We start from the raw sequence: 24,431 nt of genomic DNA, 5'->3' as shown, positions 1-24,431 counted from the left end.
GTGCAGCTTAGTCAAAGCCCATCAGATTTTCCACTTAAACATTTCCAATTGCAGTATCTCCTTAGTCTCCCCCAGTAGGAGAAAGCTTCTTATTCTTCCTTGGACATGAATGATCTTGACACTTTTGAAGAACACTGATTGATATTTTCTAGAACGTTTTTCAGATTTTTGACTTTTTGTTTTGTTTTGTTTTGTTTTGTGACACTGGGAATTGAATCAGAACATCGGAACATGCCAGGCAAGTGTTCTCAGTGAACTCCATCCTTCGCCCTTTAGAATCTTCGGTTTGGGGTTAGGGTTGCTAAGTTGCCTAGGCTGGCCTTGAACTTGCGGTCTTCCTGTCTCAGTCTCTTTAGCTGGGAGTACAGGTGTATGCCACCATTCCTGACTTCTTCTGAGGCAGTCTCTTGTGTAGCCCAGGTTGGCCCAAATCCAGCTTCCCATTAGCTTCCCAAGAGCCAAGATTATATCAGGCATCACTGTCCCCAGTTTTAAAAACAGCCACCCTGTTGTTAGTTTTCTGTAGTGCTGGACTGTTGAATCTCTCTGATTCTGCTCCTGTATCCTTTCTATTTCTGCTTGCTCTGACTGGGCATTGCTCTTCTTGTTGAAGGTTCTTTAGTCAATAATACAGTTTGCTTTTGGAGGTGTTTCCATTGTTCCAGCGTAAACTACTGTGGGCACAGATTTCCCCACCAGTATGGTAGTAACTACATTCTATAGATTTAAGTGTTTTACTTAATTTTCCATAATTTCTAGTTAGTTTTAATTTTTTGTGTTTTCTTTTTTTCAACCATGAATTATTTAAAACCTATTATTTGACTTCCAAGTATGTGGTAATTTTCAAGTTGTCTTTCTGTTATTAATTTTGATTCCATGATGACTGAAAGCAAACTTGGCATGATTTCAATTATTTTTAAATTTGTAAAATGTTTCATTAAAATGGAAAATTTACTAGAAATTATGGAAAATTTAGCAAAACACTGAAATTTATGGAAAATAGCTCCCACGGTTCTGGCTATTAAAGAAAATAACCATCATTAGCCATTTACCTATTGTTTCCTTCTTCAACTTCATCAAATTTTGCTTTGTGTGTTTTGAAACTCTATTGTTTGGCGCTTCTGTATTTAGAGTTGGTCTCTTTGTAGACTGAGCCTTCTTCGGTCATTATTTAATGTGCTCTTTGGTCCCTAGTAATTTCCACTGCTCTAAAGCATAGAGTGAGTCCGGCTTTGCAGGACATGCATACCCCAGCACTTAGGAAGTGGAGGCAGGAGGATAATGAGTTGGAACCCTTCTTAACTGCCTAACAAGACCTAGTCTCAAAAGCAAAATTAAAGCTCCAAACAAAAAGCAACATCCCTACCCCCCAAACCTAAAGTGTGCTGTTAACATTGCCATTCCTGCTTAAAAGACTATTATGACAATGTATCACTTTCATCCTTTGATCTCAGGCTTATCCATGTTTCTGTATTTGAAGTGCCCCCCCCCCATAGATGTTAAGGGATCTGCTCAAGACTTTGTAAGTTCTCCGATCCCTGTCAAGTAATGGAGTAGTAAGACGGTGTGTGGGTGTGTATGTATTATTGATGTCTAAGGCTAATGCCTACCATTTGGTTATTCCCTTATTGTGGAATCCTTGGTTTCATTGTTTCTCTTGCCTTCTTGTGGGTCTTTTGGGCACTTTTAGTGTTCCCTTGTAACTCTTCATTTCACTTTTTACTGTAGCACTTCGTGTGGTTTTCTGAATGCTTGTTCTAGTGGCTTTCCATACGCAAAGTTGTCATTTATCACAGTTCCTGATCTGATGTGCTCTGACTTCAAGGAAGCAAACCTGATATTAATTTACACCCTGTGTGCTCCATACATACTAAAAGTGTAACGGAGATGGCTCTTCTGTATCCAATCATTATCGGCATGAAAGCTTCTTAAACTGTAACACATGACTTGGGAACTTTGGGGAGTTAAGGATGGTCTTTTCTGATGACTTTCATGTTCAGGGTTTGAGTTTCTGTTACCGTTTCTTTTGAGTCGTAAGCTTCCATTAGCCGCTCTTTAAAGATGAGACTCCCAGCCACAGAATCTCACAGTTCTCCATCGGCCCTGAGTAGATGTCTCCACCAGATGTGAGTTATGACGGGAGATTCAGTCCTTTCAACACCCGAAGTAAGTCGGGTCGCTTCCTTTTGTCTCTGTGCTTTCAGATGAGAAGTGGCTGCCACCCAAATTGGAATTCTTTAATGGATACTGTAATATGCTAATTCTCTTGGGCTGTTCTTAGGGAGTTCGTTTTGTTTCTTTAATTTTCAGAAATTTGCATACAATGTATCTAGCTATGATTTTCACAGATTTTTTTAAACCTAATTGGGGGTTTTCTCAGCTTCTTGAGTTGCAGTTTTTATAATTTCTGCAAATTTGAGGATTTTTAAATTTTTATTATTTTAAATTATGTCTACGTATGTATGTATGAAGTGGGATTATGCATACAAATGTGATGCCCACATGGTCAGAGGCATCACAGCTCCTGGGGCTGCCACACAGCTCCTGATCTGACGTGCTTTGACTTCAAGGGAGCAAGCCTGATGTCAGTTTACACCCTTTATGCTCCACACATACTAAAAGTATAACAGAGATGACTCCTCTGTATACAGTCATTATTGGCATGAAAGCTTCTCAAACTGTTTGTGAGCCACCCAGTGTGGGTGCTGGGAAATAAATTTGAGTCACTGAAGAACCGTACACACTTACAAGCCCCAAGCCATCTCTTGAGCCCCTTGGGGATTTTTTTAAAAAGCTATTATTTTTTTAAAAATATTTTAAAATTCCTCACTCTCCCCTCTCTCTTTTTCTGGAACTCTTACAGTATTAATGTTCCATCTGCTTTATTGTCTCAGGGATCTCGGAGGGCATCAGTTGGACCACTCTCCTCAGACATTATACCTCTTTGTATAATGAGTGATTTTTCTTTATTGCATTCGGGGAAATTTTTATTATTATATCAGGAGGCACTAATCCCATTGAAGTCTTCTCATTTAGCCAGCAGACACTGTATTTAGGTTTAGCCTGTTCAATCTGGTTTACATTTGTGGGCTTTTTGCTACAGTGATAATTTAGTTTTCAGAGCCCCCCCATGCTACTGGGACCCCCATTCAGTACCCACTTGGTGCTGTCACAGGGGTGCAAGGCAAATCCCTGGGTTACCTGTTTCTGGTGGGTGACCTTCTGGGGATGCGAGAATAGAAATTGCTAAGTCTGACCGCAGGGTAAAAATGCAGGAGCTGTAGGTACCTAGCCCAGGATATACTCAGCAGAATTTTCTATTATCGTCAGCACTGCCATGACTTTCCCAACAGTTTGCCTCATGTGGATGCTATAGTGATAGAATTACTTATCCTATCCTAAACAAAACAGGAAGCAGGGCTTCCCATCATCGTCTCTGTTTGCCTGCTCATCCATCCATCTTTTATTAGCCTTCCATGCCAGCTCCACCTGGAGGTGTCTTTAGCTATGCACTCAGCTAGAGTAACGCAGCCTGTGCTGGGCATCACTAGAGCAATGTTAGCACAGCGCTGGGGTGTGTATCCAGGCTCTTAGCATTGCCCAGGAAGCCCTCTCCAGACAGCGTTGGCCTGGTCCAGTCAGGTGCGTTTGAATCCCAGCATGATGCATGGCAGGAGTATTGGGGCTTATTATTACCCGTGGAAAGTTAGTGGAGGCTGCTGGAAGAAGCCCAGGGGGGAGAAACTGCGTGGGAGGAGTCATTGCACCCCCACCTGTGTCTGGGTTTAAGCAGGTCCTAGCAGAAAGGGCATTCAAGGCCCGCTGCGAAGCTTGACAAGATTTGAGTATGGGCTGGATACTTCCATTCCTTTGGCCCACCGTCTCCATCTTCTCATCCTGATTCCAGTAAGGGCGGTAGAACCTGCTCACCATATGGAAGCGGAAACTCTGGCCTCCATTCAACTCAGGAGGAAGTACGAAGGCACAGGCACACAACCTCGGAGTATCCTCCCTGAATTTGAGTTGAGAGTCAGTGACTTCAGATGGCGGGTCTACCAACCATGACAGTGGTGGCATGTGCAGACTGGCGAAGCTTCTTGGGTGGCAGAGGCAGTGGGCTGCTGGTCCACCTCATGGCGACAGTTCCCTGTTTGGTGTGGCTAACCACAGCATCTGGTGTGCTGGTGGTGTGGCAGTGGGGCTCCTGCCGAGCAGGCTTGCAGCAGGACTGGGGCCCCGCTCCATGGTGTGAGGTCCCAAGCTAGGTTTTCCTGCCAGATGCTAAGACTGCAGGCTATCCAGATGCCCTTTGCATAAATTCTTCTTGCTTGGATCAATCACGATTGTTTTTCTAGCTTACAACTCTGGCTGAACTGATACCCTGGGTCTGAGATGCGGGGGATGGCTTAAGTAGGCTTTGGAAATCTTGAGGTCCCGTGTGTCTTGCGGACAAAGATTATTTCTTGGTAAGGCTCATTTTTGTGTGTTGACTCAAGTGCACTCTGGCGAATCTAATTTATTTGATTTCTTCCCATGCTAAACTGAGTCATGAGATTTTCTAATTTATAACTGTTTGATGTGTTTGGTGACATTGTTAAAAACCTATCATTATTTCCCCTTGACATGCAATGTTTATCTTTTTTTCTTTTTTGTACAAACAATTGTGGTGTTATGATTAATGTTATATGTAAGAGAGAAAATAAATCGTAATCTATTCTCTTTGATTAATTATGATTTTAATTTATACAGTTAGCCCTCAGTAGCCATGGGGAAGTGGTTCTAGGATCACCCTCCCTCCCCACGAATACCCCAATTGACAGATCTTGCTTATATAAAATGGAGCATGTTTGCATATGAATATGCATATCCTTTTATATCTCTTTCAATCACCTTCAAGTTACATGTTTGTAACATAATACAGTGCTGTATATAGTATATATGTAAAATAGTATAGTGAATGCTTACAATAATATATTACTTGGGGAATAATGAATTTTTTTTTATATTCAGTGTCTGTGTAATATTTTTAACATGCTTGATTGACTCCCAGGGGTATGGAACTCATAGATCCAGGCTGCCTGCTATGTCTGTTTATTTTCATCATACACAAAGCAGAGCATCAGGACCCCATGCATTCACATAAGTTCCAATAATATGTCATGCGATTTAAGGTCAGTGTTCCACCCTAACCTTTGTAGGTTGGATTTATGCTAGAAACATTCGTGTGTTCATCATTAGGCCAGCAATAAGACCACACTCGAGTTTGCCGAATTCTGGGTGGCACAAATAAATCCTGAGTTGAAACGAACATGATCCCAACCGGGATGCATTCAGGCGGCTTGATCCAACTCTGCTGACAGCAAAGCCAGCCTTGAGTGAGTGAGTATATCACACAAAAACACAGACGAAAATTGCATTAAGACCCCAGTTGTCAAGACAGGAAACCCACAGCCTTGGCTCATAGCAGATCTTGAACTACCTGGTTAGAGACTGATGGCACACCTGGGAATTTGGTTTCTTGAAATCCCTGGTCTTAAGTCATTTTCTCAATGAAATTTTGTCTCTTATTTCAGATGCCTTTTTGCCCCCCCCCCCACACACACCCGCACTGAGCAGAGAATACACTTCACTTGTTTGTGCAAACTGTTTTGACTGCCTCTTTTCTTCCCCCATAGGCTGGAAGTTCCACAAATACCCTGAACGCCCTGAAAATTGCTTTTGCCGACAGAGAAACAGAAACCATCTACCTTTTGACGGATGGGAGACCCGATCAGGTACTCACTAAAAGACTAATGAATACCAGTTGAAGAATGTCGTGGGAAGGGAATGCTGAGAGGGGGAATGAGACCTTTCCAGGGGACATCACGAGGCAGAGAAGCTGATCTTGGTGACTCAAACCTGCCCTCCTACTTACACAGGAGGCCGAGGCAGGAGAATGACAATTTCAACAGTTGCTTGGTTATAGAACGAGTTCAAGACCAGCATAAGCAACTTAGCAAGAACCCCCGTCTCAAAATTTTGTTCCGAAAAAATTTTAAAGAGGGTTAAGGGTATATAGCTCAGGGTTGAGTACTTTTCTAAGCATTCAAGAAGCTCTATGTTCAATATCCAGAGTCCCCAGCACCACCCCAACAAGAGCTATCGAGAGGTATGTCCCTGGCATAGGGAAGCAGAACTGAGGTACGACAAGACACCAAGGGGCAACCGTGTCTTCTACAACTGAGGAACATTTATGGGCATTGTGACGGTGATGATGTTTTATGTTCAGTGTGACCCATATTCGCAGGCCTGGAGGCCACACCAGGGAAGGAGCCGCTGCATTCCACGGCACCCTGGCTTATGTTTATGACAAAGGAGGACCGCCGAGACTGCCTTCCATTTCTTTGCTTTGAGGACTCAATCTAAACATGTCACTGGGCCGCACCCTTGGTTCTATCCCTAATTTTAGCTTCACCCTCACTTAAACAAAAGCAGGCCTTTCAACTGAGACATTCTTGGCTTTGTTTAGCCTGCCTGGGAAATATTTGAGACGTTTTAGAAGAGTCTGTTCTGTTTCTTTCGAGCTTTGTGAATGAAAGACGAGGACTCCCGGCGTTAAGTAAATACGAGGATTTTCCAGGCCGGCACAATGTAAATTGACTGCTAAGGTGAATTAGTATCAACATGTATCCTGCCTCGGAAGATGTTTATATGTGCAGACTGCCTGTTCTAAAGTACCGTGTCAAATGACTCAGGGATTAAATACTAAAGCCACCGGATTTTACTACTGCATTAGATTCATGGCGGAGAAGTGGCATTTCAGGGAAATTGAATTTGGAAGGCTTTCCCTGTCAACTTCATTGCGGTTTCTATTCAAAAGCAGTCTGTCACTCTCATGTGTGTCCTGGGTGGTGCCAAGGTTTGACTGATCCTCGCCTTAGGGAAGTTTACCTTTAGGGAATGCGCTAGAAGTATACAGTCTGTTTTGATACAATCCAGGGGCTGAGATTGTCTGGTCTATGTCTAGCAGCACAGAGGGATGGATTTAGCTATATAAGATGGGCAGAAAAACCAGGGAGGGTTCTCTAAGTAGAAGGGGGGCATTCGTGCTGTGTCTGGAAAGAAGAGAAAGAACTTTCTGAACAGAAGAAGCCGAATTGTCCTAGGTGGGAGGTACAGAAAGGTGGGCATGAGGGTCACGCTTAGAGAAACAATCAGGGCATGACGGAAGTGTGCACTGTTTGTTGTGGGGATGTTGTGCAGGTTAGAAGGTCACCACAGTGGGGACCTTTCATAGGAACAGAACTTATCACCCCTCCCTAGTTTGGAAGCATGACGCCCCAATAATGCCAAGGACATTCCAGCTATGCCAGAGCTTCTGCTGGGACCTCAACAAGGGCCTGTCAGCAGTGTCAGCTGGCAGCAGGAGAATTGGGAAGGAAGGGACTTCCTTTAGAGTCAGTGGGACTTGGTGCCTAGCTTGGTAGCAGGCAGTGGGGGAGAGGAGAAGGCAGAGGAAGTTGGAAAGGGATTAACTGCTTTCTGGCTCATTGTGATATTACTAATGCAAGCAAAGTTTCAATTAAGAACAGACAGGGTTGGGGTTCTAGTGAGCATATTGTTTGTGTGCTTGGGCTACATGGATGCCCAGAAGCCCCAAGAAATACGAGGATGGTTCAATAGCTCAGGGTTTCTCACAGCATAGCATTCCAGGGTCCTGAAATCTCACATTAGTATATCCAAATACATTCATGTAGCTTTCTAAAGACGAGTAGCTTTTCTGAGAGAGACTGTGGTTCATTTGAACACAAAGGTGACAGAGTCCCAAGAATGACGATTACCCAAACCTAACCCTATAAATGCGTCAAAGCGTTTGGTGTTCGTGTTTACCTTTTCACACTCGAGTCTCTTCTGAAGATTCTGTCAGAAAAGCAAATGGATATCAGATATTTGTGTTCTGTGTAAAATATATTAAGGAGCCCCACCAAGCCTCCATGTTTTCAGTAGTGATAACAAGTTTAAGCTAACACTGGCCCAAGAGCCCCAGGCTCTGTCAGGACATTCTTCCTATGAGTTTAGCTGGGGGGGGGGGGAGGCTTGGGAGTGGGAATGGGGTAGGTTCATTCTCGTTTGCCAGTTCTCACTACCTTTGAGGAAGCTCACTGTGTAGGGCCAGTGCGATTCAGAATGCTCAACAGTGTTTCCTTATTGGACGACCATGTGGACAATCTAGATCCACCGGCATCCACTTACTGTTCATTTCACAGTCAGGCCAGCATTAGAAGGTGACACGCTCTAAAATTCATCATGTTCCAAGAATTCTAGAAATGTCAGTCTTCATAAAGTAAAAAGGGTCCCATTACACAACTGTACTCTTGGTGGGCATGGGCAAAGTTTAGTCCAGCTCTGGCTGTGGTTATTTTAGGACTCCTTCAAAGTCAAAGTCTTTCCAAGTGGACGTGACAAATACTTTTGCATCCTTCTAAGATGAGAATAATGGATAAAGCCTAGCACAGGCCCTATGGAGTCTAAGGATGGCGAAGTCACAGGCGAGGAGCCTGCCCAGGTAGACCTTAAGGTAGCAAGGAAACCCAGGGTCCCACTTTCCTGCCGCTGCTCTGGGTTGATGATGGAGAGTTAGCTGCGCACCTTGCTCAGCCTTCTCTGAGGGACTGGAGAGAGCTGCCGGCCTCTGTGAGGAACCCGGAGAGAGTCCCTGGGATGACAAAAGCTTCCTCACTCTTCCACAAGAGTACAAGAGGCTATGGCTGCTCCACTCCACAGCCCAGAGGACCCTGTCAGGAAGTCTCTGTGGAGAATCAGAGCAAGCCAGGGTGTTGTGGGAAGAGCTTGATGCTGACCTTCAGAGTCTTCCTCTGCGGTGTTCTGAGGGTGTAAACCAGCTGAGGCAGTCTTGAGCAGCCAGAAGATAGGAATGGCTGTTGCATTGCGTGGAGTTTGCTTTCCAGTCTAGGGCACGCCATCCCTCCCCCCAGCTGTCTAGTGCCACAGGGGGGCGCTGGAACACCATGTGGGTTTAGCATTTTGGGGTCTGGGGCTGGGTGCAGATGGTGGGCTATCTTGCTCTAATGTGCTTTTCAACTGGATAGAATATCTTAGAGGTGGAAACCTGGGTTAGGAACTGACCCAACACTGTCCATCAGAGCATTCTTAGACAAGAGTCCCTCAGCTGTAGTTTAAGGCTAGTCCTCCTTCCTCGCGGGGTGGTCCTGAGAAAACAAACGATACGGTATTTCCATAAATGAACTCCATAAATATTGACTGAGTACCAGGGCTTCTCTTCTCAGCCTGAAGCTATAAGAGTGAGCAAGATGGAGAAGGGGCTGATCTTCGATGAAGCTTTTAGTAGAAGGAGAGGCAATGGGCAAATAAATGCATAATGTCACGTAGCTAACAAGGTGGAGGCGCCTGCTATGGTTCCCAGCATGCAGCTGGAGCTATAGCACCGTTGTTTTCCTTCCCCTCTCGGGTGTATCAGCTGTAAGTCAATGTAAGGGCGGCCCTTGCTGACGCTGTTTATTTGGTGACCCAAATAAGGAGGTCCTGTCTCTTGTCTGGTGTGTAGAGTCAAGGAGCAGAGGCTGGGTGTTCCTAGTAAGAAGTGAAGCCCTCATCCCTACCTCAGAAGGTTGTAGAAGGATGCCAGGGGAAGCCTGCTAACATCTAGGAAGCCCTCAGAAAGGGGAGCTGAGCCAGGAGCAGGCGGGGTGGCGCCCTTCTCTCAGGCCCTGTAGTTGGCAAGAGAAACGGGGGCTGCAGCTTGTTGGTTACATTGAATGGATGTTTGGCTAGTAAGCCAGCTGACGGTCAGAGGAAATTATGAGTAAGCATGGGCTCAAGGCTGGAGCTAAATAGACTGAGGATGTGTATGAGTGATGGCTTACAGAAGCTCAGTCTCTGGGGACCATTTAAACAGACGCCTCCTCAGGGAAGGCCGGCTAGCTCTGAGTACAGTCCCCTCTTGTTCAGCACCCTTTCCCCCAGGGCTTCATGGGAAAAGGATGAGGCAAGGTTAAAGGGTGAAGGGCAAGAACCACAGGTAGAAGATGGAAGTGGTCGAAGGATGATCAGAGAGAAATTTGTGACACCGAGAACAGAAGGCAGTGTCCTGGGACAGCTGGGGACAGTCTCTGAAGGCGCTAGTTGGGCGGTAATGGGGAGAAAATGGCAGGGGAATTCTTTCCTGGGAGGTAAGCAATGGTACTGCTAGTTGATGGTGGTCAAGAGGCGATCTCTGCCATCCTCCAGGGGAGTAGGTCCTCTGCCAGCACTCCTCCAGTTTGACCACCCGAGAACTTGGTGACATAGGGAAACCTAACCGTACAGAGCCTTAGTTTCTCCACCATGAAATGGAGGTGCTGGCTATGTGTCACTTGGAGGGAAAACTTGGGAAAGGCTGTATCACAGGCAAATGGCGGCCGACTGAGAGCTTCCTTTGCAGGGGTGAGAAATCCAGCTGTAGCCGGCCTAGTTCTACAGTGACCGGCATGTGTCTCAGAGAGCAGGCGTTCTCTTGTTTTCACACTCCATCTTCGAATATATGCTCCATCCTCGTGGTCACAGCTGCTCCAGGGAGAGAGTCCATTTCCCAGGAATGGAGAAGGACGTTAGACTCCTGTCTGTCTTTCTATTGAGAAAGGGAATCTCTCCCTGAGAACTTCTAGGTCTCATTAGTCAGAGCTGGGTGGTTTGGCTACTCCTAACTGTAAATGGTAGATTTTACTGTCTTATTATTGATGATTTTTGTGCTTTTTTTTAGCTGACAATATTACTATCATGGAAAGAAACCCAGTGTTTTTATAGCTTAAAATGACAAGAGGAATGGATAGTAGTGGGGGGGGGGGCGTCATTCTTTCCAAAGCTACCCCACAAAATGCTTGGAAGGAGTAACTGGTGGTTTTAAGGAGGAGCTGGGAACTTAAGCCCTAAATGAAGTCCCCAGTGCATGGACAGACCTCTAACAAGGGGGTCTTTCTTTTTTCTCTCCCTCTATCTCTGACAAGCAAATTGCCTACAACATGGCAAAAGCTGAAATTACTCTTTTGGTAGAGATGTTTGGAATCCAAACTGGGAAACCAGGCACCCACTGTGTGGGATCCCAGTGACCAGGATGTACATGGGGCTCCATCTTAGTACTCTTTGTAGTCCAGACCACAGCCCAGCTGGCATGGCCTCCATGCGTAGGTATGTTTCAGGTTGAGGTGATTCTGTTAGACAAACGTTTTTCCTAAGTTCCTTTTCCTACCACAGAGTGAGAGTTCAGAGGGCCAAGACTATGGCCTTTGGGTCCCCATGATTTTTAGTAGGCTGTTTACATATGGAAGTGAACTAACACATAGACAAAGGGTCGCTCACCGTGTAAGCTATTCCAGCCTCAGAATCTGACTGCCTATGGCAAATGCTAAGACTGTGTCATGTGATACCATTTTCTTTCTCTTCTACCCTTCCACATTTCCCCTATTTGTCATTTCAGCCACCAGAAATGGTGATGGACCACGTCAAACTTTTCCAGAATATTCCTATCTATGCCATCTCCTTCAATTACAACGATGAGGTTGCGAATGAGTTCTTGAAGGAGCTAGCCTCTGTGACCGGAGGAGAGTTCCACGCTTATAATTTTGGCTGCAAGGATCTCATCCCCCAGGATATTCAGGTGGGAACTTGGTGCACTGAGGAAAATGGTTCATGCATTCATTTGAGTCTCAGAGATCAGGGGCAGCCCCCAATTTGGGAAAACGGCAGCCATATACAAAACCGTTAAGCAGCTGGTACATTAAGATGTACCAGTGTTTCTCCAAATGTGGCCCAAGGATCTCAGGATACTTGTGATCAGAGGGAGCTGTGCTCTGAGTTCCCCCAAGGCTGGGAATAGTGATGCGTTGGTCAGAGAGAATGGGAAACCCCGTCCTCCCGTAGGTATTTGTAGAGTACATAAAATGGCCATGCTCCCTTAGTAGAAGTCTGAAGGACAAGGCTTGGAAGGATGAAACTGTTTCCAAGTAACTTAACTGCATGTATTATAGAACAACTCCCCCAGATAATAATAGGGAAACCAAAATATCTACATTGTCTGGAAATCAATCAAATATTTTCAGGCATACAGAACAGCAGGAAAACATTTACCCATAATGAAAGGGGAAAAACACTGTAGCTAATGTGTGTGTGTGTGTGTGTGTGTGTGTGTGTGTGTGTGTGTGTGTGTGTGAAGCTGTACTGTTGCAGACAGCATGGCTTTGGTGGAGGAACAGCTGCATAGACCATTAGAACAGTTGCAGGAATACCCAGTGAGCCCCTCCTGACTGCTTTTAGACAGAGGCTCAGAACAGTTCAGAGAAGGAAAGATCACCTTTTCGACAAAGAATGGGAACAGCTGACCAACCACAGGCAAAATGAGGAACCTCAACCTAAATGCTGGTCTTCGTGCGCATATAGATAGATTAGATCATGCGCATGCAAAGTAGACCATGGGCTTGAATATAAAACACAAAATTATAAAAGTTCTAGAAAGAAGCTAGGCCTTGTGACACAGGCCTACCTCTAATCACAGCTTCTCAGAGGTTGAACCAGGGGGATCAGAAGTTCCAGATTTGCCTGGGTTATGTTTAATCCAAGACCACTGTGCTGGCTAGGGTTTTTCTGTTTGTTTTTGTTGTTGTTTTTATGCCAACTCCACATAATTCAGAGTCATCTGGGAAGAGGAAACCAAACGTTCTTCCCAGATGGAAGGGATTGCCTCCATCAGATTGACCTACGGGCAAACATTTTCTTGATTAATGATGAATGTGGGAGGACCCAGCTCACTGTAGGCAGTGCCACTCCTGGGCAGGTGGACTTAGGAGACATAAGAAAGCAGGCTGAAGCCAGGCAGTGGTGGCACATGCCTTTAATCCCAGAACTCAGGAGGCAGAGGCAGGCGGGTCTCTAAATTCGAGACCAATTTGGTCTACAAGAGCTAGTTCCAGGACAGGCTCCAAAGCTACAGAGAAACTGTCTTGAAAAACAAAACAAGACAAAAACAAACAAACAAAAAAAAAAACAAAAGAAAGAAGAGGGAGGGAGGGAGGGAGGGAGGGAGGGAGGGAAGGAGGGAGAGAGGAAGCAGGTTGAACAAGTCAGAGAGAGGAAGCCAGCAAGCAGGGTTCCTCCATGTTCTCTGCCTCCAGGTTCTTACTTAAGTCCTGCCCTGACTCCCCTCAATGAAGGACAGTGACCTATAAGACAAAATAAACTTTTCTGACCCAAGTTGCTTTGGGTCAGAATGTTTTATCACTGCAACAGAAAGCAAACTATAATAGTCAGCCTGGGAAATTTAACGAGACCTTTAAGAAAAGCTTAAGAAGGTCTGGGGAGGCATAAGTCAGTGGTAGAGCGCTTGCCTAGCATGGACAATATCCTGGGTTCAATTCCCAGGGCCATAGAAACAAAGAGTCCACTTCGAAAACCTGCAGAACACATGCAGACATGCTACCAAAGAGGCTCCGCGGGTGTGCTGAATAAGCACGCAGAGGGGCTGGGTGTCACCCGCCTTAGAGGAACACAAGCTGAACTCTGGGCATTGCCATGCCATGTCTATCCGAGTGCTGACAAGATGAGCAACCAGGCCACTAGCTCATTGTTGGTGGGAGTGCAAAATCCAGACACACTGTAAAGCAGTCTGACGTTTCTATAAATGCAAAATATTTAATTACTGTATGACCTTGTCCTTGATCTACCAGGCATGCATTTCAGAGAATGAAAGCTTATATTCATATAAAGTATAAGTAGCCCTCTATCTTCAGGGGAAAAAAAAGAGTTCATAGTTAAATGGGTTCCTCAAAGGTGACTCCAGAGGACTTCCCTGCTGAGCTGTACCAGACATTTAAGATGAAAGGAAGTCATATCAGCTCAAGGGCTGAAGGTACAGATCAGTGGTAGAACATTTGCTTAGCACGTGCAAGGATCTGGGTTGTAGAAAGAGTTTTCTAGAACTTTGAGAAGAGGGAGCCCTTGCCCAACCCTCCTCTAAGACAAACACTGACTGATACAGACACCTAGCTGGAAGCTGATGTTCCTCGGGTGGAAATACACAAATCTTACAAATGAAACTGAACAACAGTCAATACATAAAACACCCGACCTACCTGACCGTGTTGGGTTTAGCACAGAAATGCAATGTTAGGGTAGCATTTTAAAAATCAGCATAAACTCACCGTCTCAACACGCTTATTTTTGTTTTTATTGTTTAATTAACCGGACTCTCTGAACATAGCGGACAATGAGGACTACTGAGAACTCAAGAACAATGGCAATGGGTTTCTGATCCTACTGCACGCACTGGCTTTGTGGGAGCCTAGGCAGTTTGGATGCTCAACTTACTAGACCTGGATGGAGGTGGGGGTTCCTTGGACTTCCCACAGGACAGGGAACCCTGATTGCTTTTCGGGCTGGGGGGGAGACTTAATTGGGGGAGGGGGAGGGAAATGGGAGGCGGTGGCGGGAAAGAGACAGAAATCTTTAATAAATAAATAAATTAAAAAAAAAAAAAATAAAAAAAAAAAAAAAAAAATGAAGACCTCAAATGGGTCTTAGAAAGTCACGCATCTACCTTTCCTCTTAAAACATGAAGCTTAATGCATGTGCAGTTTCTAAAGTGGAATCTAATGGCAATAAAAGTCAATTGGCCCCATCAGCAAAAAAAAAAAAAAAAAAAAAAAAAAATCAGCATAAACTCACCGTCTCAACACGCTTATTTTTGTTTTTATTGTTTAATTTTACATGGATGAGCATTTTGCCTGTGTGTGTGTCTGTGCACCACATGTATGACTGGAGCCCTTGGAAGCCGAAGGAGGGCATTGGATCCCCTGGGACTGGATCACAGATGTTTGTTCCTCTGGGAGAGCAGCCATTGCTCTTAACTGCTGAGCCATCTCCCCAGTCCAATGTTGTTATTTTTATTTATCCTCTGAAAATTTCATACATGTACACATCCTTCATGATCCCCTTTGAACTCTCCCAGGGCCCACCAACCCACCTCCCTCAGGACTTCATGTCTTTTTAAAAAATATTACTAACTTTCTGAGTCCAATTAGTGCTGACCATGCATAAACAGGGTCATCTATTGGGTCATGAGCAACTGTTAGCAGCCAATAGTTCCTCAGCTTATTAAAGACAAAGCAAAACTCAAGGCTGGAGAGATGACTCGGTGATTAAGAGCACTTGTTTCTCTCCCAGACGACCCAGGTCAGTTCCCAGCAGCCACATGACCACCAACTATAACTCCAGTTTCAGGGGATCACACACCCTCTTCTGGCTTCCACAGGCACCATGTGTGCAGGTGGGACACAGACATACATGCGGGTAAAACAATCATACACATAAAAGTTAAGTAAAAATATAGCCATTTCAATTTATACACTATAAACTTTTTGCCAGATTCAATGAACATTTCTGTGAGAATTAAATCCTCAAATACCAGGCAAGGTGCAAGGGTGCTTGGTCTGCCACTTTAACATGTCAGAAGCAGAAGGGATGTGAGGCACCAGAGTGGACGGAAGACTCTGCTTATTTTTAGTCAGCATCGTCATCAAGTCAAAAAATACTACGGAATACACAGTGGAGTTATGGAACTAATCATTTACTTAAGCCAGATTATAAGTCATAAGACGAAATGTACAAAAACTTTGTTTCTACCTACTAGCAAAGAACAATAGAAATTTTATTTATTTTTTCAAATATTTATTTATTATGTATACAATATTCTGTCTGCATGTATGCCTAAAAGCCAGAAGAGGCACCAGACCTCTTCTACAGATGGTTGTGAGCCACCATGTGGTTGCTGGGAATTGAACTCTGGACCTTTGGAAGAACAGGGAATGCTCTTAACCTCTGAGCCATCTCTCCAGCCCCTATTTTTTATTTTTTAAAAATTATTTTTATTGAGCTCTACATTTTTCTTCATTCCCCTCACGTGTTCTCCCCTCCCCTCCTACCCTCTCCCATGGTTCCCATGCTCCCAATTTACTCAGGAGATTTTGCCTTTTTCTACTTCCCATGTAGATTAGGTCCATGTATGTCTCTCTTAGGGTCCTCTTTGTTTCCTAGGTTCTCTGGAATTGTGAATTGTAGGCTGGTTTTTTCTTTTCTTTATGTCTAAAAGCCACTTAAGAGTGAGTACATATTATATTTGTCTTTTTGGGCCTGGGTTACCTCACTCAATATGATGTTTCTTGCTCCATCCATTTGCCTGCAAATTTCAAGATGTTATTTCTTTCTACTGTGTGCACATTTTTCTTATTCATTCTTCGGTCATGGGGCATTTAGGTTGTTTCCAGTTTCTGGCTATGACAAACAATGCTGCTATGAACATAGTTGAGCACATGTCCTTGTGGCACGATTGAGCATCTTTTGGGTATATATCCAAAAGTGATATTGCTGGGTCTTGAGGGAGGTTGTTTCCTAATTTTCTGAGAAATCGCCATACTGATATCCAAAGCGGCTATACCAGTTTGCACTCCCACCAGCAATGGAGGGGAGTTCCTTTTATCCTCTCTAGCATAAGTTGTAATCAGAGTTTTTGATCTTGGCCATTCTTACAGGTGTAAGATGGAATCTCAGAGTGAACAATAGACATTTAAAATAGACTTACTGTCAATAGCATCAGAGATTAAAAAAAGGAGAGAAAGAGGAGGAGGAAAGGAAGGAAGGAAGGAAGGAAGGAAGGAAGGAAGGAAGGAAGGAAGGAAGGAAGGAAGGGAAAAGAAGAAAAAGCAGAAGGAGGAAGAGGAGGAGGAGGAGGAAGTAGTGGTGGTGTAGGGATATGTGAGCACAGTGAAACACTGCCAAGAGGTGCATTCTGAACATGTGTTGGAGGACTTGACAACATTAAGCTCTCCATTCTCTTCTAATGGATCTGTTACTCAATACAATCCCAGCCAAAATACAAGCAGGGTTTATAAAAAATTAACACACTGGGGCTTGAATGCATAAGAGTGCATAAGAGTCCCTGTTCTGCAATCATGAGGACCTGAGTTTGAACCCCCCAGTACCATGTAAAAAGCCAGGGGTTGCTGCAGACATCTACAACTCTGGCATTATGGGGCAGACACAAGTGGATTCTGAGAGTTTACTGGCCATCAAGCATAATGGATAGCCAAATTCTCTGTTTCATTGAGAGCCTTGTATTCAAGGCAGAAGTCAGAACTCCACGTGCCTGCATCTACACATTCACATGCATCACATACGCGCACACACACATGTACACACATACATACACATACATGCACACACACATACACACCCACGCACACACATGTACACACACATACATATACACATATGCACACACACATAAATACACACCTATGCACACACACATGTACACACACATAAACACATACACACACACACACATATCAACAAACTGATCTTATGGGTAGGCCAAGGATTTATTATTACCAAAATAACCTTTCTGAAAAACAAAATTGTAGAACAGGGTCTTGTTATGTAGCCCAGGCTGGCCTCAAACTCTTGGTTCTCATACTTTTGGCCTCCCAAGGGCTGAGGTTACAGACACGTGCTACAATGCCAGGCTGAAAAAAATGTATAAATATGTATACATATCTAAAACATATTTAGATAATATATACATGTTTTAGATAATATATAAAATTGTAATCTGTAGATGAATAAGTTGATCATTTGTAATAAACCAAAAAAACAAGCTTCTCTGAAAAGACTGCCACAATATAAAAAAAAATGCTGTGGAGTAGGAGAGAAAGATTTTCAAATTCTATGTCTACTAAATGACTTATGCCCAGAATATTAAAAAATTCTCAAAATTCAATAATGAGGAAACTCAAAATATGGGCTGACTTTTGGAACAGACATTTTCTCAGAAAGAGTATAGATGGGATCAGGTCATGGGGTGCACACCTGTAGCCCCACTCCTGAAGATGCAGTCAGGAGGACCACGAGGTCGACGCTAACCTGGGATATACAGCAAGACCCTGTTTTAGGGAAAAACAAAGCATTAACAAAAGAATATGTGCATGATAAATAACACGAAAGGATGCTCATCCCGATTAGCATCAAGAAATCCACATTGAAATCACAGACACAGGCAAGGGTTAGAATGGGGGAGAGTCATCGGCCAGCCATGCTCCATACTTGCAAAGATCTGGAGGGTCTGGGACTCAGACCTTACTGAACAATCATTTTGGGAAACAGTTTGGTAGTTTGTCCTACACAGTGACATCACCATCCACGTGATCTAGTTATCCAAGGTTCCTGTTTACCAAAAGTAACCAGAAGCTTATGTCCACACAAAGGACTCATACACAAGGGTTCATAGTTTTATCTGCAGCAGCCCAAGTCTGGAAAGAGCTCAGCTGCCCATAAGCAAGTGAACGGATACATGTTTATGTTTATTATACAGAAGAAAACTACTTAACTCTAAAATGAATGAATGGGGGGGGGGTCACACTACAATATGAGCGAATTTCAAAATAAGTATGAGTGGAGGGAGCTCCCGAGGATCTGAGCATTTATTGTATGATTCCATTTGCAGAAGATTCAAACTCATGTGTAGTGGCAGAATATATTGAGTAATTGCTTGGGAATGAAGGAGAGGGGTTGTGGGAAGGAGACCAGATTTACAAACCGGGGTAGAGTGCTCTGGGGAGGCGGTGGATATGCTTACCACTTTTGTCGTGACAACGTCACAAGTGTGACTGCGTAAATTCTCTTTGTCATAGGTGACTAATAGACCATAAAGTCGGTTGGACATGGGATGGTGAAAGAGCCCATGAGATGCTTTAGGTTTTGCTCGGCCTGATGCGGTCTGTGTCCCAGGTGATGGCCCGTGACTGTCCACTTCTCACTCAGCAGGATGAAGACATGAACCTTTTGATCCAGGAGATGCAACAGGGCTACAGCGACCTGGAGAAGATACAGGAGCTTTACTCTGAGTCCTTGGTCATGGACTGGTGGTACAACGGAGAAAAGGGGGGAGGCTTCAAGTGAGTTGCCAGACCATTTCCCTTGCCTCCCCACTCTGCCTCACCCCTCCCTGCTCTCTCTGCTCCCCCAGCTCCCCATCTAACCCTCTCCCCTGCCTGCCCCACTCCCTCCGTTTCTTCCCCCGCTTCCACACCCACTCTACCTCACCCTTCCCTGCTCCCTCTGCTCCCCCAGTCCCCCATCTACCCCCCCTCCCCTGCCTGCCCCGCTCCTTCCCTGCTCCCTCCAAATTCCTCCCTGCTCCCCTCCCCCCATCTGCCCCTCCTGTGCTCCCCTTTCTGAAGGACTTTGGGGAATCTAGTGTAAGAAGCATGTAGTCTAATCATGTTAGGGTATTTTACAGAAAGAGAATGGTCTAGTACCTGGGCTGAGATCACATGTGCACTCTGTATTTTCTATCCAGTATAGATCCCACCACCCCCACCTCGAGCAGTGACAGGCAGAGATGGGTGTCTGAAGTGGAGACAGCCCAGGGCTCAACAGCCTGAGGTCTGGGCTTCAGTCTGTGAAGCACTGATAGGCACTTCACTTCCTCTCACACCTCTCCATGCCCCGGATCTGTTTCCTGATCAGGCTGTGGTTGCAGGTTGGGGAGACACCCTTCTTCAGTCTTCCTCCAGCCTGTGCTTCTGCTCATGGTGATATCAACAAAACCGCAACTGATTCCAACGCTCAGGAAATGAGTCAAATCTTATTAAAGTGATTTAAGGTTGTTTGTACAGATATTCATGCCCATCCTGCCAGGAAAATAGCTAATAGGGAGATAGCAAGCGGAAAGACTGAAAATACATTTATTAGCCAGATTTTTTTTTAATTCATCTAAACAAAGTCTTCCAATTAATGAATTAAGCATTAACACAGATACCAAGTTAGGAGAAAAAGAGCCTGTCCTATAGTGAGTTCTCTTAGAAGGAGATTGTGCAGAGCTTTGAGAATTTGGGGAAACACAAATGTGTTTCTAAACTTCACAGATAAACTGACAATCAACTAAGCAAGCATCCCTTGAGTATAAGCTAGCTTTTCCCTTCTTTCGGCCAGCACCTTAACTGCCTTCCTTGTTTAAACAAAGAAAACCTTAGACAGAATGACCAGCTGGTGCTAGAACTTGGATTTGGTCTGGTGTCTGACTGAGCAGTGACCGCGACAGTTTGTGTTTTCAGTTTCGAGGGCTGGGAGGACCGCAAGCTGGATGGAGTGAGAGACATCTTACCGCTGCAGCCTTCTCACTTTGGGCAAGCGGCTTAGCTCAAGGAGCCTCTGTTTTCCTGTCTGTAATGTGGGAAAGGGCGGTGATAGGTGGTTGGGTGTATGCCTGTGGCTCACAGTAGGAACCCTGACTTAACAGAGAAAAGAGCAGAAGGTGGTGGCTCAGCCTACAGACTATTGCACTGTTTAGTTAACTGCATTAGGAAAGTGATTTCTTCCACTTAGCTATCATCAACCACAGACTACTGTTTTGAAGTTTTCCATTAGAAAAAAAAACATATTAGCCTCCAAATATTTTATTTATTTATTTGTTTATACACTGAGGACAAACCTTGCTCCAGGAGAAATGGGGGCATGAGTCCTGGTTCCTTTCTGCTGTGGGGTGCACAGTGTGGATGTTTTCACACAAAGGACAGACCACAGGACCTCTACTATGAGCCCCATGCATCCACATACCTGTGCCGTGGCTGCTCTTTTCAGAGCCCAGACACAAAAGTGTCTGGGCAGAGACTTGAGCTTTTCTGGATCCCTCCTGGTCTCTACAATTGTGTGCTGCCATTTTTGGCTGGCATGGGAAGTCTAACCTTGCGCAAGAGCTTGGTCAATGATGCTTTGGTTAGAGAATTGGTTTTTCATAACTGGCGTGTTGACTCACATTTGTCCCCACGGCAGTCCTGTGTAGTCGGTGCACAGATGAAGCTCCTGAGCGATCGGTGACAAAACTGAAGAAACTTAGTGACTTCAATGAGGTCACACACCTGTGATAGGAGTCACGCTGCCCCACTCAAGGGCTGGACTTGACACTCTCTTGTGTCCGTGCACCCAGGAGTATTAATGCTTAGTTTGATAACGGGAAGACTGGGTCTTGATCAATACGTTTATTTTAGCCTGCCCGTTATGCTGGCCCTCTTAGTTAAAGGGGCCTCCTTTTGAGAGGGTAGCTCACTTCTTTAAGTCTGCAGTGTTCAGTGTGAATGTATTAATCTGCTTCTCTTTCTTATTAATGGACATTTTCTTTCACCCTCCTTTTTATTGGTCTACTTAAAAAAAATCTGAACTAAACAGGCATCAAAAGGAAATCTGCTCCATGGTTTCAACCCCAGAAAATTGTGCAAACTCTCAATCAGATGCTGACTCAAAGGCTGTTTTGCCCCTAAAAGTGTTTAAAGGACCATGGAACGTTTTGAATGGAAAGACACAGAAAAAGAAACTCCTGCATGCAGGTACTTGTGCCCAGAATGGCGTCACTCTTGGCTGGCTTTCCTCCAGGGAGATGGACTAAAACCAAACCCACATGGGATTTCTTTTAAGACCCTAATTTTAAGTGTTGTTTGTTTATTTTGGTGCCTTGCTCATTCCTGGCAAACCCACCACTTCTGAACCTCTTGTGCATGTTTTTTAAATGAATTTTATTAAGACAATTTGCATAATATCATAGCATTACCCTATAGACGTCCTCCCATGGTAACATCTCATAGACAATCACAACCAGTATAACGACACTGGTAAAACCAAAAGGTTTTATTCAGATTTGTCCCAGCTATTTTTGTCTGACTAGGTTTTTATTATATGTGTAGGGATGTAGGGGAATTCCATCACCATGAGGGCCCTATAGGGCTCTTTTAAGGTCTCACCCACACAATTCTATACCTTCCCCTGGCCTTTGGGAATCACTATGCTTTCTTTCTAAACTGTTACGTTTCAAAATATTTTAGGGACAGAATCACAGAATTGACTGTTTTCTCACTTAGCATGATTTTATGTAAATGCATAGATTTTACATGTGTCAACAGTTCATTCCTTTGTATTGATGAGTAGTCCAGGTGATAGGTGTGCCACAGTTGCTTTAACCGTGCATCTGTTGATTAATCCAAACTACTTCTAAGTTCAGTCTATTATAAATAAAGCAGATTATGAGCATGCATGTACAAATTCATTGTATCCTTTAGTTTTCATTTATTTAGGATAAATAGCCAAGAGTTTTATTGCCAAATCCCATGGTAATTCACCATTTCGCTGTGAAGAAAATGACCGAACAATTTTTCCAAAACAACCATGCCATTGTGTTTGAATGAGAGACCAGTTATTTTACATTTTCAACAGCATAATGTTTTACCATTGTTTTTTAAATCTCCGTCTTTCTGATGGTCATGCGATAGCTCACAGTGATTTTAGTTTGCTTTTCCATAGTTGCTAGAGGTGTTGATGTCGTTATGCATTTCCTTGTTTCTGCTGTGTGCCAGTTAATGTGTATTTCTAGTGAAATGTTTGTGTGGTGAGTCTTCAAGTGAGTGTGCAAAGAGTTCTCATATGTTCTCGATTGATGGGATAGCAGTATCACAGTGATTTCTTTAACGCTTTTATTCTAAAGACTATTTCAGTTATTCTAAGTCTTGATGTTTTTGTGTGAACTCTAGAATACATTTGTCCATTTATATTATAAAACTCTCTGGGATTTCTCAGTAATTGCACTAACTGTATGATTTCATTTGGAAGATCACCCAACTCATAAGCATGGCATTTCTCTCTATTCATTTGGGTTTTCTTTGATGTCTAACAGCAGCATTTTATAATTTTCCACATATCCCATAAAAATATAGTAGCTTGTTTTTGTTGAATCTGTAACTGGGTACTTCACTGAAGTCAGTAGTATGAAGAGTTCTCCTTTGGGTAGATTTCCTATCATGTTCTATATGGTCACACTATACACTATGTAAGTAGGGACACTTTTGTATTTTTTTCTGGCTTCATTTCACTTTCTTACCTCATTTCAGTGACTGGAACCTCTAGTACTATTTTGAATAAAGGTAACAGTGGTTGTCATTTTCTTTTTCCCAGTATTTGGGGGAAACAATTTTTTCCCAATTAAATACGACATCAGCTGTGCAGATTCTCATCTATTCTTTATCAAGCTGGGAATGTGCTCCACTTAACTTTCTGGAAGATTTTTATTTTTCGTCATGAATGGGTGCTGGATTTTGTTAGGTGCTTTTTCTGTGTCCATTGTTATTGATTTTTCTTTTTTGATCTATTGATGGACTGATTGCATTGTTTGTTTTCAAATATTGAAGCAGCCTTGTATATTTTTTCTAGCTTAGCTTGCTTTCTGTTGCTGTGATTAAACACTCTGGCCAGGAGGAACTTTGGGGAGGAAAGGGTTTATTTCTCTCTATAGTTGACCACTGAGAGAGCCAAGACAGGAATTCCAGCAGGGACTTGAGGCAAATCCACAGAGGAACACTGCTTGCTGCTTTACCAGGCCCATAGTTAACTAGCCTTCTCACACAGATCAACTGTACAAGGGATGTGTCACCCGTCAACAACGGGCTGGGTCCTCTTACACCAAGCAACAATCAAGACAGCATCCCCCCCCCACACACACACTCCCCAACTCCTCCAGGTCAATCTGATCTGAGCAATCCTTCAGTTGAGATTCCCTTTTCGGGTGACCCTAGGCTGTGTCAGGTTGTCAGGTGAAGCTAACTAAGACAACACCTTAAATGTTTCCTAAATCATCTCAGTGTACAACGGTTGTAATCTGTCACTCCAGTTCCTAAAATATTTTGAGGACTTTCTTGCCAAGGTTGACAGAAGTTACTGGTCTGCAGTTTCCTTCCTTCTGAAGTCCTGTTTTTTGAATTTTCATGTCACGCCAACACCATCCTCATCAAATGGGTTGATGTTTTCCTTCTCTTTCTTTCTTGGGAGAAAGTGATGCAATTTCTGCGTGTTGTGTAAGAGTCTCACGAAGCCAATTGGACCCAGAAATCTCTGAAAAGAGATTTTTCATTCTGAGTTTGATTTTTTGTGGTTTTAAGATAGTCTTATCATGTTTCATCTTGTCTGGTTTTTGGAAATTCCTGATTCTTTTTGAGAATTTGGTCACTTTTTTTCTAAATTCTCACATTATAAGGCAAAGTTCTTCATCATATTCTTTCATTGACTTTCAGTTTCTGCAAGATCTATAGTTATGTCCCCCATGTCTTGACATCATGATTTGTGTCTTCTCCTTTTGTTTTTACTTAAGTCTTATTAGGGAATTTATCAGTTTTTTCTATTTGTTTATTTCCCCTATAAATTCTCTTAATTTATATTTATTCGTCAAATTTTTTTTAGACAGCTTCTTTGAATTTCTTATCAAATAATCTTAATTTCTGGTTTCCATTGATGATATTTTGTTGCCTTTTGTTATTCAAGATGTGTTTTGACACAGAAGAGTGAATTTTTGA

The 24,431-nt window shown here is 43.6% G+C and overlaps 1 protein-coding gene across 1 annotated transcript in view; it reads left to right on the top strand.

Moving 5' to 3' along the window:
• The window catches only part of Vwa3b (von Willebrand factor A domain containing 3B), a 178,044-nt gene that overhangs the window by 95,591 nt on the left and 58,022 nt on the right, over nt 1–24,431 (top strand). Inside the window, exons 13-16 of the mRNA XM_075978890.1 lie at nt 5,676–5,774; nt 11,474–11,653; nt 18,865–18,995; nt 21,268–21,425. Coding sequence (XP_075835005.1) covers nt 5,676–5,774; nt 11,474–11,653; nt 18,865–18,995; nt 21,268–21,425 — 568 coding nt within the window. The remainder of the gene's footprint in view (nt 1–5,675; nt 5,775–11,473; nt 11,654–18,864; nt 18,996–21,267; nt 21,426–24,431) is intronic.

Source organism: Microtus pennsylvanicus, chromosome 7 (assembly GCF_037038515.1).
Source record: "Microtus pennsylvanicus isolate mMicPen1 chromosome 7, mMicPen1.hap1, whole genome shotgun sequence".
Lineage (NCBI taxonomy): Eukaryota > Metazoa > Chordata > Mammalia > Rodentia > Cricetidae > Microtus > Microtus pennsylvanicus.
This window is presented reverse-complemented; position numbering and strand designations above follow the sequence as displayed.